This window comes from Nelumbo nucifera, chromosome 5, assembly GCF_055504915.1.
Source record: "Nelumbo nucifera cultivar China Antique chromosome 5, China Antique-T2T, whole genome shotgun sequence".
In the NCBI taxonomy this organism is placed as follows: Eukaryota; Viridiplantae; Streptophyta; class Magnoliopsida; order Proteales; family Nelumbonaceae; genus Nelumbo; species Nelumbo nucifera.
The window spans coordinates 31,128,914-31,144,184 of record NC_142653.1 but is presented as its reverse complement, the minus strand read 5'-3'; the positions used below and the strand labels follow the sequence as shown (position 1 = coordinate 31,144,184).

Sequence of the window (15,271 nt, the reverse complement as noted above, 5' to 3'; positions counted from 1 at the left end):
TCTGCATGAGGTGATCTCCTCTCCTTTGTAGGCGGCGGGAGCTGAGGGACCTACGAGAACTGAATCAGAGGACCCGGGGGTATTTACCCGGCGGGGACTCTCCGATGGCTAAGTTAGCACTCTGATAGTAGAGTGCTTGAAGATGATATTAGAGGATGAGAGAGCTAAAGAGCAGGGGTTACCATCCTTTTTCATCCCTTCTCCCCTTTGGGGTGTGAGGTCTTTATATACTGGAGTCCTCGTGGGTTAGGTGGGTGAAAAGGCTTCAAACGGTAAGACTCGTCACATCCCGTCAGAATCGGGGTACGGTGGTGAACTCCTCGAGGTCGTCAGGCTAGCGCTTGTGTTAGGCGGCCAGGTCGGCGCTTGGGCCAGGTTGTCAGGTCGGCGGGTCGGTGTCTGGGCCAGGTTGTCAGGTAGGAGATCTTCCTGCGACATGCCAAACTACTCTTCTGTACCGAGCTCCCCTACAAGTGGCGAGCTGCTCGGGGTAGCTATGCCGAGCTCCTTGTCGCGAGCTCTACCGAGCTGCGTGGCTCCTTGGCGAGCTCTTTGGTGAGCTACCGAGCACGTGGGGTATGCATACCGAGATTATCGGTGGGCGTCTTATGGGTGGCTAGGTCAGCCAGGTTAGATCATGTGCCAGGCTGATCCAGGCCGCGCCAGGCAGCGCGCAGGCCGCGTGCAGGCCGTGCACCAAGCAGCACATAGGCCGCGTGCAGGCCGCCCGTACGCCGCGTGCAGTTCGCGCTAGGCCGGCTAGGCCAGTGCCCGGGTGGGACACCAACTTGGTAAATTGTTGCCTGGGTTTTGCATAGTTGTCACGAGGTGCCACATATCGCAATTTCATTGGAGGGCCAAATCTGCCCTCATCAAAAACTCTAGAGCTGGGTGACTCACTCCACGAATATGTCAAAGAATTTTCAGCCCTCACATTGGAAGTCACAGACATGTCAGACAAGGATTTATTGTTCAACTTCATGGTTGGCCTTATGCTTTGGACCGAGCTCGAGCTCCAGCGATGTAGTGTCCAAGATCTTGCCTCTGCCATGGCTATGGCCGAACAACTTAATGAATTAAGGCTGTCGGATGATGAAAGAAGCAAGCTATCTAGCCCGTATGCCACCAACTTGAGTGGGGGTGATAGACCACCAAGTCCCTCGAAGGAGAAGCAGCCATTCCACCGCAAGCTAGTCGAGTACCACAAAGGGAAGCAGCCACAAGGAAGCCGAAACTCCTACAACAACAGATACCAAGGGAGACCAGCACGTCCTCCCACTTGCTATATTGGTGGGGAGGAGCACTTGACCAAACACTGCCCAAAGTGGGAGAAACTAAATGCCCTCATTGCCAAGTTGAGTGATGATGAGCGAAGCGACGGGGAGCAGAGTACACAGGCGCCAAGAGTGGGAGCCCTACAACTTTTCAATGCCATGGTGAAAAAAGGGGCTACTTCCAAACAACCCGCCCACCTCAGTCAAGAGAGGACTGAGATACGTTGGCATATACCTTGGCGGGAAGCCAATCCGAGCCCTAGTTGACACAAGGGCCACTCACAATTTTATATCCATTGCGGAGGCCAAGAGACTTAATTTGGCCATCTCAAGAGAGCCAAGCTAGCTCAAAGTTGTTAATACAGGAGCAAAACCCATCGAAGGCATGGCTCATCGAGTTGGATTCCGAGTCGACACTTGGAACCAGGAGATTGACCACTCTGTAGCACAACTAGATGACTTCGTTGTCGTCCTTGGTATGGACTTTCTGACCCAGGTGAAAGCTGCATCAGCGCCTCACCTCAACACCTTGCTGATCATGGATGAGCAAATACCTTGCATGGTCAACCTAAGTACCATTGGTGATTTGAAGAAGAAGCATGTCTCAGCCTTGCAACTCCATCTTCCACCTCTACATCAAGGGACACCAAAGAGTTTGGCAGTAGCAACCACAATCGCCATAGCCAGAAGTGATCGTGACATCTCTTGCAAGAAGACAGTGCCATTATCGCCACATCGTCAGCAAAAGCTTCATCCGCAACAGAAGACGCGAGCGCCCTCAACCAACGGGTCCAAGAGAAGACCCAAGGCCAACTCCAACATTAGCCGTACCTATTACCCTAGGAAGAGAGAGCCACCCATTTGCTCTAGGAGCCATTCTGGCATTTGACCTCCATCTAACCCACATAGTAGTCCGGTGAGGAGAGATCGTTGGGGGACACCCCTCAGTATCCAACACCCTTTTGACCAAAATTCATCTTTTGCACCAACCCCTACCTTAGCTAGTAGTGTAAACCAATCTAAGCCATGCATGACTTATCTCCAAGCCGCTACCCAAGGACTTAACTTAGGACCTAGCCATAGGTTTCACCATCATCCTAACTGTCCTCAAACCTATTATCCAAGCACCTGCCCAGGCCTTGGAAGAGAAGAAGTTCGTGGAGCAACAGAGGAACCTTCCTTCGCCAACATCAGACTGAAGCCATAAGCTGAAGCTGATCTTTAAGGACAAAGACTGAATTGAGTGGGGGAGCCTGTCACAAGTAATAATTTTGCCACGCCATCAAGTGCCTTCATTGCGCCCATGTCTCGCCAACTGAGTGTCATCTAGTGTGTCTTGGGTGGGGCAACTTGTGTACTTTGTATGGGGGGATTGCCGATGGCATTATTATAATTATATAGTATGAATTTTCAATCGTTTCATGTAATCTTTTATCAGAGTGCCAAAAGTTTAAGCTACTCTTAGAGGGGAGGTAGGTAGTTGAGTGGTGCCATGACTATGTAAAGGTTAAGCACAAGGTCCCCTCAACACAAGCTTGTGTGTTTGTAGTTGCCATATATTATAATATAAAGTGTCTTTTTACTAATTCATGCCATTTTTTTTACCTTTTGTATGTGATTGTTTGCTTTCTTAGTCTTAATCGATCCACTCGAGTGCCGCACGGGGCCTTGCAAATTAGCCCCGTGACATAGCGTTAGGCAACTGCAAGCATGCAACTCCATCGTCACCATCACTGCCCAATCCCGGTGGGACAGTGCTCTGGGTAGTGAATAACAACACTTCGGATCTCTTCTGGTTACCCATCCACAAACCACAATAATTTATCCATGAATCCATCCATGAATTAGTTCATCACGCAGTTGTCCCATCCCATAATGGTTAACCGTTGGAACTTGGAGCAGGGCTTTGTGGATTGTGTGAGTCTTGCACAGAAGTGGAACTGATCAAATGATGTTAGCGAGTAATTAATGTTTGAAGATAAACGGAATCTAAAGATATATTGTTAGCACTAATTGCACTAGCTATATTCATTGGAACTAGAAACTATATATAACGACAGGAAGGTGTTAAAGTTGTAGTCCTTCATCTCGCATTCTTCTTATTAAATATTTCCGTCCAGCTTCTTTTGTTATTCACAACTCTGATCTGAAGATTACCCAGTACCAGTTAGCAGAGAGAGCTAACTGGGAGACTGAGATATGTTTCACTTTCACAGTATTACAGGGCTTATAACATCAGCCATGACCATGAGCTGCAGTGGAGGAGCAGACTGCAGACGAGAGAGTATTGGACTACAGTTAATTAAAACATATTATATTGTAGTAGGTTCTTGGCATTTTCTTCGTTGTGGGGTGGGGTTACATCCAATCAGTGGCCCGCCCCCGGGGACCATCTCTGGAAAGCCTGCATGTAGCAGCTGGTGGCATGGTAGTTGGAAAAAGTGGTCTGGCCATATGTTGGTCGGTCGATCGTCGTGTAGTTGCGACATGTAAGGGGAGATAAGCAGGTGGCGTGAGGGGGTTTAAAGCATGACCCAGTCCCACCACCCAGCCAGAATGAACCCCATAACCCTAACTTTAACCTGGAATCCGATGTTTCGTTTTCCGGCGGTAACATCTCCATCTCCGTGGACGACAGAGTGCCATGCCAAACCAAACTTGAATAAAGGTAACTGGGTCAGATTTCCAAGAAAGCACACAAAACGCTGAATGGGGAGATGCGCCCACCCCAGCGGAGCACCCCTGAACCTCTCTGGCGACACTGTGACCGTGACCCATATTCCCCTCCAGGCTCCAGAACCCATGCCATAAATGGATACAGAGATTCAAGTGCTGACTGTGCAGTGCTGATAGTCAAATCTCAAATCCTTTTGACCGTTGACGCCTCCATGCAATTTCAATTCATCTCTAACAGGGCCAGGGCCCAGGGGGTAAGGGTAAGGGTAAGGCCTAACGGAGTAACAGTTACAGACCGGAGGTCAAGAACACTTGTCCAATGCAGATGGAAGTGGGTCCCAGAACTTGTCCAATTTCAATTCTTCCAATGCAGCAGATGGAAGTGGGTCAAGAACACTTGTCCAAGGCAGATTCCAAACATGTGGACATTGGAGGGATTCAAAATATAAAGTAATAAGACTACTGACGACAAAAAAATAAAAATAAAAATAAAAATAAAAGAAAATCAGGGAGAAGAACAGTCCCCGTGAGGAGCAGATCTACTCCGAGCAGTGGGAATGCTATTTATGTCACCTGGTTGATTCTAGTCATCGTGGGTAGCCCTGGTCCTTCACTAATATTGGCTATTATGACTCACTCCTTCCTGCGTTGCGTTGGTTAAAAGATTTGCTTTTGGTATGGAGTATGGACAAGTTTCGTTTCCGTACCTCACCTGTGACTCGTTGAAATTGGAGAGAGGTAGAGAGCTGAAAAGCTAGATCAAGCTTTGGGACTTGGAGTGATGATGATGTCTGGCGTCTCGTGTCGTCTCAACTCTCAACTCTACTTGCAACTTGTCAATACATAAATAATCCCCATTTCTAGGCTTTTCCAGCTGACATTTCGAATCTTCTTCGGATGGGATTTCACTTTCTCTCCTCAAAGTGTTCGGCCCTAGGCTCGTTAGAAGACATTTGGGGAACACATTATCTACCATCGACACTGAGTTTCGATGGGAACGTTCTTGAGGGTTCTTGCCTTCTTGGGTGCAACTGCAACTGCAACCCTGATTTATTTATCAGGAACGCGAAAAATGTTAAAACGCTTCTACAAACAATACCTTAGCTGTTTGTTTGGTGAATGACTGAAGGTCCGTCCGTCCATGCATGCATTGTGCTTTACTTATTTGAGTTCGCGCACATTTGTCTCACAGTGGTCGCACCATATTCCTGCAACTGCTCAATGACTGCATGAGCATGCTAGCAATCTAACCATCCATACATTATACATACACCAGATCGTATTATGGTGCTTAGAAAATCAGGGTCGTTTCCATGTTTTATTAATTTGTACGACGTTCGACACAGCAAATTCCAATTCATGATTTTAAAAAATATGCCCGGCCGATTGTTGGTTATTTCTATCTCTCTGGTTTCATGTTCAACGGTTAAACCTCTTCTACTTTTCTCGAGATTGGTTCTTCTTAGCTTAGGCCCTTGGATTTAATTGACAAATGATAATAATTATGTTATAAATTAATGTGATAGTTTATGGTTTTAAAAATCTCATAAAATAATATAAAGGTAGTTTATGATTTTAAAAATATTTATTGAAATATTCCATCAAGTTATTTAGAATGCTAACAATTAGGGCAAAATGATGGAATCTAGAAGTTCAAGGGGACCGGGTCTTTATGTCAAAACACAAAGCAAAAAGTATCACTACCCACTAGGTAGATACCTAAGGTAGTTTTTTTGTAATTTACCATTAATTCTGTTTTATGTCAAAACACAAAGTAAAGTATCATTAGAGTTGGTTGTAAGACATCTCTTATATTGAGGATGTACAGGTTTAAACTTTAAACTGCTGCAATAGGCTCTCCATACCAGTATTGTTCCCGAGAAAATTGGGAACTGGTCACTTGACTAGTTTTGTTTTACTCTAAAACTGCTTTTTGGCCAAAACCGTTGATTTGGTCAGCGAATCCCTAATGTAAATGGTCGAATCATTGAATCGTCAACCCAGATAATAATGGTTTTTGACCGTTTTTTACTAAAACAGGCCATTCATTCATACCAAATAATAGGACCATTCAACTCCGATCCAGTTTTAAAAACCTTCTAATGGCCCCTGTATGCACTTTGTTATTAACCCCATCAACCTTTTATTCCTTTCATACCCTCGTAGGATTAAAGGTGGGTTACTTACCCAAAAAAAAGTGGGATCAATAATTTATCATTCATCCAAGTAACAGAGAGTAAAACAATGCTTTTTTAGACTATGCTGAAATCTCGCTAAACTGAATGGCTTATTATTTTATCTATAAAATACAAAACAATATGTTAGTTCAGCAATCTTAGCCATGTCAAACGACCCTTAGGTGGACACCTGCCTTAGCTTTAATTTCAAGATTTATTTTCACCTTTTCCCAGCCTCTCCCCCTATCCCACTCAGCCAAGTATATGCTAAAACCAATGATTGCTGATCTAATCTGCCATCTATTGGACTTGGGTGGATTCATATTTGGATTTTGTTAAAATTTAAATGGGCCCGGGCTGCCAGGCCCAATATAGTTTAAATTATTCAAATCAAATAACATCCTATCAAAACCGGGTGGTGGATGATTTTCTTTACTTGGGTTGGGTGGTCTCTATACTCTATCCAGGTAACCCTAGATTTCATTTTCTTAATGCATAGATAAATGGATAATAGATAATGACTCGCCATTAAGTTAAGGTTGGCAAATCTAGCAAGTTGCAGATATGTTTGTAGTGTTAATAAAGAAGGAAGATATGGAGGTCTCTTCTGACTTCTGTCGGGGTTGGGGAGCACAACTTTCTGAAAAGAGCAGTGCGGCGGTGCCTGAACTCATCTGAATGAATGTGGCCGGAATGTGCTTTGGGTTCAAGCTGAACAACACAACCTAAAAGTATTGCTCATTTATTAATCATACCCTATTATATTATGTGGACGAGCACTTCTTCACAGACCAAGGATGTAAGCACCGACTAATCAATGCTTTCGATTCATTTTGTCTTATTGACATTATGACTTTGGTTTTTTAAAAGCAAAAATTAAAAGAAGAAGAATAAGAAAAAAATGGTCGGAGGAAAGGCAGAGTTTTAATTAATTCGTTAATTGTTTGAATGTCCTATGTATGTTTCATCAACGGTTTGCTTGATTATATATAAAGATGTTGACTACGTCAGTGTTTCATCAGTTGGGAAGTGTTGCATTCCAGAATCTAAAAAGACATTAATTAGGTCGTCTGGTGATGAATAGTATATTGTATTAAATGAACCAGTCACAGGCAAAAACAACAGTAAGGAGGAGAGTTCTGCGAACCAGTTCAATGATATAAAAGCTGGTTTTTTTCTGCTAGAGAATAAAACCTATTCGGGGATCTTACTTATCAGTTTAAGCTTTTATAGTGGTTTCTTGAGATGATTTTAGAATTTGTTTGATCAAGTGGTCTAGTGTTGGATCGCTTGATGAACCATTCAACCAAAAAGCAAAAAGCTGTAGTTATTAGCACGATGTTTGGAATTATGGGTACTTATTCAATAAACGTTGCCATATAAGTATCACTGCAGCAGTTCTCCTCTTTTGTTTTTTTATGCATCGAGAATAGCAAAATGTGACTTTGGTTTTTGTGCATATTTACTATTTAGGGAAATTATTTTTTGAAGCTTTCTCAAACGGTTAGACGTTTTTTCACTGTTATGCTGATGTAGTGCCTAGTGGCGCTTATTTGTCATAAACAGTTTTAATTATTACCTTTTTCGGTTTTGCAAGCAAACAAAGTACAAACGTTGAATGAAAAAACGTAAACGGAACCAAATATAAAAACCTCCCCTAAAGTTTTTGACAATAATAAAAACCTCCTGATGTAACCGTTTCTGGTCACGTACCAATTTTTTGGCTATGTACCTTATCACTTGACCTGCTCCCAGGTGGCCTGTGACTCAGAGGATGGTGGAGCTCCCTAGTGGCAAACTGCCTGGTGATGAGCTACTTGGTGGCGAACTCCCTGGTGGTGAGCTACTTGGTGACAAGCTCCCTGGTGGAGAGTTATCTGGTGACGAGCTCCCTGGTGGAGAGCTACTTGGTGATGAGCTCCCTGATGGTGAGATACTTGGTGACGAGCTCCCTAGTGGAGAGCTACTTGGTGACGAGCTCCCTGGTGGAGAGCTACTTGGTGACGAGCTCCCTGATGGTGAACTACCTTGGTGGACTCGTCATTTGACCTGCTCCTAGGCGCACTGTAACTCAGGGGATGGTGGAGCTCCCTAGTGTAGCGCAACCCGACTTCCCTCTGCATGAGGTGATCTCTTCTCCTTTGTAGGCGGCGGGAGCTGAGGGACCTGCGAGAACTGAATCAAAGGACCCGGGGGTATTTTCCCGGCGGGGACTCTCCGATGCCTAAATTAGCATTCTGATTGTAGGGAGCTTGGAGAGAAATGAGAGAGCTAGAGAGCAAAGATTACCTCTATTTTTTCATTCTCTCCCCTTGTCTTTGGGGGTCAGAGTCCTTTTATAGTGGTGTCTTGTCAAATCAGGCGTAACAGCCTCTGTCAAGTCAGGCGTAATCGCCTCTATTTCCCTGCCGCAGCCGTTACTCTCAGAGCTGAGGTGGCGGGTGCAGGCGGCTGCTACGGAGTACGGCTCTGCTAGTCAAGGGATAGCTCTCATGATTGGCAGGCACGGCGCTGCCTAGCGAGAGACGTGGGCGTAGGTCTCTGGATCTGTCAGGTACAGTTGTCAGGCAGGAGATCTTCCTGTGATACGTCGAGCTGCCCCTAAGTGCCAAGCTGCCTATAAGTGCCGAGCTGCCCCTAAGTGGCGAGCTCTTCGTAAGACGCCAGGCTGCCTGCGGAGTGACCAGCTGCCTGTGGCGAGCTGCCTATGCCGAGTTACCTGTAAGGTGCCGAGCTGCCTATGCCGAGCTACCCGAGCTGCCCGAGCTGTACCGAGCTGCCTATGCCGAGTTGCCCAGTCGTCAAGAGGCTGCACTTGTTTTGCATGAGGTGCCAGGTGTCACAATTTCACTGGAGGGCCAAATTCACCCTCATCACCTCCCTTCTAGTTTCACTTTAATAAAAACCTCCTTTATACTTTCAAAGAAATCAACAAAAACCTCTCTTCCATCATTGACATACATGGAAAATGTTAGACCCATACAAATACCCATTTTACCCTTTTGTACATTAGTTTATAAACATTTTGTAAATTACCCTCCCTCTCTCTATTGATCCTTTCTCTAGGAGTCAAGTGATGCAACTTTTTTCACACTTTGATCCATTCTTTCCCCTGTTTCAAAAGCTATGCCCATTCTTTCCCCTGTAAATTACCGGAGATTTCATAACTCAAGGGAGATTGGGCATTTGAAAGCTCAGAGAGAGAGAGAGACGAAGTGGGGAACGGGGGAGTGTGGCTTTTGAAGATGGGGGAGAGAACGAGTCAAAGTGTAAAGAAATAGCGTCACTTGAAAGGGTAAAATGGCTATTGAAAATATTGATGCAAAGGTCTAACGTTTTCCATCTGTGTTAATAACGGAATGGAGGTTTTTGTTGATTTCTTTAAAAGTATAGGAAAGGTTTTCGTTAAAGTGAAAATAAAGGGGAGGTTTTTATGATTGTCAGAAACTTTAAGGGAGGTTTTTGTGTGAGGAACTGAGGATGTATTCATCAACTGAACATTCTGGTGTTTCACCATGAAAATAGTATTTGGTCGAAATTTGTGTTTTGGTCTGTTCAAAAATCAAACAAAGCCTCTGCCCAGGCCCAAGCAGATGAAAACAGGTTTTCTTCTGCTTGGGATTCCTCATATAAAGCCCACAAGTAGAGGCCCAAAACCTAAAATTAAACATGCATAAATTGACAAATATTTAAACAAACCAAGATTAAATGTATCTCAACCTTAAGCTAAATTACTCTAGTCTAAGGCTCGGGCTAACTTTGTGAGCCACAATTCAGGATTTTTCTCGCAGGGATTGTCTCTTCGAGGGCAACTTGGATCTTGTGGTTTATATTTATGCAGTTCAGGTGAAGTTAAATAAGGGGTTCAAATGGATTGGATCAATTCAAAGTTCGATCTTGTATTTTTGGATTCGGATAGTCCCATTTCGAATCGGAGAAAATATTCGATCTGATATATATTACTTATTTATTTATAAATATATTATTTATATTATATTTTTATAAATTATTTATATTATTTATCTTTTTATAAAAAATATGTATATATATGATGAAAATAGTTGAAAATATACTTGTAGATTTTGTTTTTCTTTATTTAAATTGTTATATTTTATTTTTTAACAATTTATTAATTTTTATAAAAAAACAAATTGAATTGGATCAGATCCAAAAATCCGATTTCTTCATTAGATTCAAATTCAGATCCATGTTTATCAGATCCTATCAGATTCAGATATACCCTTATTTGAATCTGATTGGATGTGCTTGCTTCCCTAAGTAAAACAAAACATAAAATGAAAGGGGAAACCAGAATTTGCATTCTTTTCACTTGTACTTTCATGCATTTGTATTATTACAAATGAAGTTACACTACAAACAACGAGGCGATAAGTGTAAAATTCATCCAAACATGTTCATTTGGATCTATGTAGAATGAGATGCTTTTTTAATGCGGTTATTAAAAGGAATGGGCCAATGTCGCCCAAACCACAGGCCCAAGTGCAAAAAGGATGTATGTAGTATTCTGTAAACTCAGATCCAAAAGAACCCAACAAACGAAGGAGATCTGGAGATGTCCCAAGAAATTGCAAAGGAATCAACAAGGAGGCATATCTGGAGGAGGACGCAACATACGTTCTTCTTCCTGTGCACCGTTTCTCACTATGAACACAGTGTTCATACCCCAAATAAGATGACGATCCAAATGGCAATGCATGAACCATACCCCTGAAAGTCGAAACACCACAGCCCATCAATGATCAAACTCAGTGTCAATGACCTCTGCTTCTCTCTCTCTCTCTCTCTCTCTCTCTTAAACTAAAATTCAAATAAAATGGTGGGCTGTAGAGAATAAAAGCCTACCTGGATTGTCGGCCCGGAATCGAATGGCAGCCCATCCGTTCTTGGGCACTAAAATGGTGTTGTGTTCTGAAGGATCCACAAGGTTATATCTCTTGGGGTCCATATGTTTGTCAAAATTTCCAAAACCCCATCCAACCATATAGAAGCTGTATCCGTGTAGATGCATTGGATGGTCTTCTCCTGCAACCAGGTTAGTCCCTTGAAACACAAGTTCTACTGTGGAGTTGAAGTCCAGTACCTTCACCTCAGTACCCAATTTTGGTGTCCGTAGATTCTGCGGCAAGGAATCGGCCGTGAAATTGAACAAAAACGGTGGCCGACTCGGAAAATTTGTTCCATAAACCCTTGTGATCCGATTGTAGTAAGCTTCTAGTATGTCAATTGATGGGTTCACAAAACTTATGTTGTTCATGCTAGCAGACAGTCGTGTCCCATTGGGGCCGATGCACGAGGTGTTCGAGCATGGAAGTGTGTTAATGGAAATTGTTGTGACAATGCGAGTGTCTACAGCTAATGGGACATCAATCTGATGTTCTTCATTTGCCAAGCTTCTAAGGGCGCCTGTGAAGTTGACTGCAGCATTTGTGTCATTGTAATAAGGGAGAACAGGTAGCGAAGGGGGCGGCCCAGATGCATTGTAATTGCCTGATGAGTACTGGATTGTTGCTGTGGTCGTTGTGTTATCGAAGCTAACACCTTGGCCAGTTGAATAAGTTCTGGCAGCTATATAATACTGATTTGGAGGTTGATCAGCCTGTAATAAGACGTCGAAGGTCTGGCCTGGGCTAATCAGAATGTAGTCTCTTGTTAATGGCTTAGTGTAGCTCGCATCTGTTCCCACTACTGTTAGGCTATGTTGTGCAATGGAGAAGAAGAGAATGTCGTTCATTGCTGCACTGATTACTCGGAGTAGATACGTCTTGCCTTGCTCAACCAGAATTCTAAATGTTTCTATAAAGAAGGAAAACTGTAAGAATTATACAACATCTACAAACTACAAAGAAGTTGTAGTGGGCCCATTCTTATGGGCTGGATCATCTCTATTAGTGCCCAAGTGCATAGCCTGATTTTGGGCCCAAATGTGATACAAGTCCATTTATGGTGAGATTCACACTCACTTTTAAATAATAAACAAATAAATATATCTTCCAATTCCAATTCCAATTGTAAATAAGCAAATAAAAATGAGGTAAGTAATAGTATTGGGCTGGGTCATGGATTTGACAAAAGTCGGATCCCTTGAATGAAGTTGGCGGAATTAAAGCTTTTCTACCTGGTGCTGAGCATGGAAACAGATCGCCTGGTTGTCCATTTATGGTGAGAGCGTCAGAGGCATTGGGTTGACCTCCCGTTTTACTGGCTTCCTGAAGCACCTCCATCACATCTGCCTTCCACCACTCTCCTGCATCACCATTAAACCCAACATTTGAGATCTTTGTGCTTTCATTCCAAGGTTGATTAGGTCGATTGAGTTTACAGGAATCTCTAAGTATATGGCAGCTTAGGTGGCCTCCATTGAAAAAGAAAGCAATTTCATTTAGGAGTGGATTCAGAGACAAGTCGAGCTGAATACTTGGTTATTCGAACTCAATTCGTCAATAAATTAAGAGGCTCAATCTTGATTCAAGCTAAAGATTTGAGTTTGAATTCAGCTCGACCCAAATCTCATAAGTCTCAGCTCAATTTCATTTTGTGCATTACTTGATCAAATAGTCGGAAACCGAGGTGGGTAGCCTTGAAATGAAGAGATTAATTGGTGGAATTTCCCTACAAATGAGCCAAATATCAATACAAATATATAGTAGTCGGTACATGCCTAGAATGATGAGTTGTTCGGAAGAAGGTTTGGGGAAATGATAAGTAGTTCCATGTTTGGGATAAATGACGATGGCCCCGTGGACTGTGGCTCGATTCCAGTCGTTATGGGCGTGCCACCACAGTGTCCCTTCTTCTTTTGAAAATATAATCTTGTAGCAAAACTTTCCTCCGGCTTGAATGGGGCACTGTGTCACATATTCAGGCCCGTCTGACCATGGATTCCTCGGTTGCCTCACTCCATGCCTGCAAATCAACCTCCCTTTCTGTCATCTGTACGAGAGAGAGAGAGAGAACAACATAGATGTAGATGCATGAAGAAGTTGTCTGGAGCTCCTACCAATGAAGGGTGATATTATAGTTTCCCTTGTTATAGACGTCGACAATCACGGTTTCTCCTTTATGAACATGTATAGTTGGCCCTGGAAATTTTCCATTTACAGTCAAGATGTTCTTCGTGCTGCACAGCCTTGTGTACTGGGCTTCTTTAACCTACGTTAAAATCTTGTGATGAATATCATCCATAGATATATACATAAATTCACAAGTAGTCTGTGTTGTTTATATCATTGCAGATTGATGATTTCTCATGCATCAACTTGTGCAAGGAATATACAATAACACTTGCCTGCATTTTGTCGAAGCACTCTTCCATCTAATTACAGAGTAGTTGGTAGTATGTAATGATAATTAACTTACCACAAATCTATGACGAACCGAAGCTCTGCAACTTAGGAGGCCATTTAACAGAAGGAACCCTAGAAGAAATTGATGCAACCCCAGAAGCTGCTTCCTCCTTGGCCACATTTTGTTGGTAGATAGAAAATCCTTATTCGTTCCAGACTCTTGTACAAGGGATTTTGTGCTTTTATGTATATAGAGATAGTTAATGAAGGTCTGTATCTGAATTTCAAGCATACAAAATCTGATAATTAGGTGAAGCTGATCGGTTGTTGGGCTTGTCATTTTCTATTTAATGTAATAACTTCTCTTCCCTATTGTGATGGATTCTCTACCATCCATTACATATGTATGTATATTGTGAATAGAAAGTAATTGTCTTAATCATCAACCAATTGGAATGAAAGATTCAGGCTTGTGAGTTGTGACCAAGTTATCTGTTTTGTTGCACACAAACACAAGATGGCTTTAAGGTAACTCTCTTTTGTCAATGATGCCCATCACCATCAAGCCAGACCTCCAAGACAGAATGGTATTGGCCAAATCACATAATACCATCCAAATTAAATTGAATGAAATGATTAATACTGTTTTGATTGATTGATGATGCATGCTTTTGTCGATCGTTACAAAAAAATTATTTATGAGCCAGGCTTGATATATCTATTTCCAGACAACAGACCATATGATTCTCTTTTTTTATGAGCTCAATTAATTTGTATAAGAGCCAAATGGTGATTGCAATTTGCAAGTTTTGAGTCCTGATTGGCTCAACTATTGACATTGTTAGTACCATTGGTGTTTCAACCTATAATACTAATTCTTTGAGTTTGAGTTAAACATTGTTAATTCCTTAAAGTTTAAACACAATCACCGCTTTTTGTATTTGAATCCTGTTTGGTGAGAAATACCCTATGGCTTATGTTTCAAGTGGAAACATTTTATGATTGTTTTAACTCAAAACAGTCTCAACCAAAGAGATAATTGATCTATAAACTCAAAAATCCTCTTTATAACTTTATAATTTAATGTTAAAAACTAAGCATGAATTTGAAAAGCTTCACTTTTGGAAGTGAAAGAAAGAAATCGTTAGAGATGCAACTTGGATGTGCTCGGGTTGAGATTTGTCAAATGGACTTGGCCCGAAAGCCCAGAACCAACATTGTAAATTCTTATGGTAGAATGACAGTTCAACCAAAGGTCAGAATTTTTAGGCTCAAAATACAGTTGAGGTGGGTGCCAGCTCAGAATTGATGCCAATTCATAGGCGGACATTGGTGTATAAAATTGAGGGTTTTGACATTTTAAATATTTATAACTGTGCAGTAGAATTCAGAAATCTACGTTCAGGCCTATCCCTACTTTTCTGTAAATTCTCCAACTCGGATACCCAACTCGTACCCCTAAAACTCAAGTATGATTTCTTTCCCCTTCATCTTTTGTTTTTCAGTTTTATCAGTTGATCCTATGAAATTCCCCTCACGAATCGATCCAATGTAGCAACCTACCATAATGTAGGAGTTTTTTATTTATTTGATATCAACCTCCTTAAAATAAATACAATCCCCCAGACCCTTTATATTAATATAGCTCTAGCCAGCTACTTGATAAGACTAAAGGGGCCCCTTTTATTGAAAACTAGAGACTAATTTGATTCTTATATCCTCTGCTTCAATTGTTTTTCAGGCATCAAATCTCTTTAATTTATTTATTTTGTTTCTATGCTGACACAATATGTATATGAAAATGATAAGAAATGGCCCACTAATTTATTATTTTCTATAA

The 15,271-nt window shown here is 42.1% G+C and overlaps 1 protein-coding gene across 1 annotated transcript; it reads right to left on the bottom strand.

Moving 5' to 3' along the window:
• Positions 1-10,441: 10,441 nt before the first annotated feature.
• On the bottom strand, positions 10,442-13,710 carry LOC148791362 (laccase-15-like). Its single transcript, XM_088888683.1, has 6 exons — positions 13,505-13,710; positions 13,146-13,297; positions 12,807-13,051; positions 12,264-12,392; positions 10,991-11,941; positions 10,442-10,855 (listed from the first exon to the last, which is right to left on the bottom strand). Exons 1-6 carry the CDS (start codon positions 13,610-13,612, stop codon positions 10,725-10,727), a joined length of 1,716 nt encoding a protein of 571 aa, XP_088744809.1. The 5' UTR covers positions 13,613-13,710; the 3' UTR covers positions 10,442-10,724.
• Between the last annotated feature and the right edge of the window lie 1,561 nt (positions 13,711-15,271).

Bases quoted from the DNA above. Each gene is read 5' to 3' on its own strand.
- LOC148791362 (XM_088888683.1), bottom strand. From the start codon at position 13,612: ATGTGGCCAAGGAGGAAGCAGCTTCTGGGGTTGCATCAATTTCTTCTA. The intron at 13,298-13,504 runs GTAAGTTAATTA...ATTTTAACGTAG, and splicing joins CGGTTCGTCATAGATTTGTG to GTTAAAGAAGCCCAGTACAC. The intron at 10,856-10,990 runs GTAGGCTTTTAT...TTCGACTTTCAG, and splicing joins ATTCCGGGCCGACAATCCAG to GGGTATGGTTCATGCATTGC.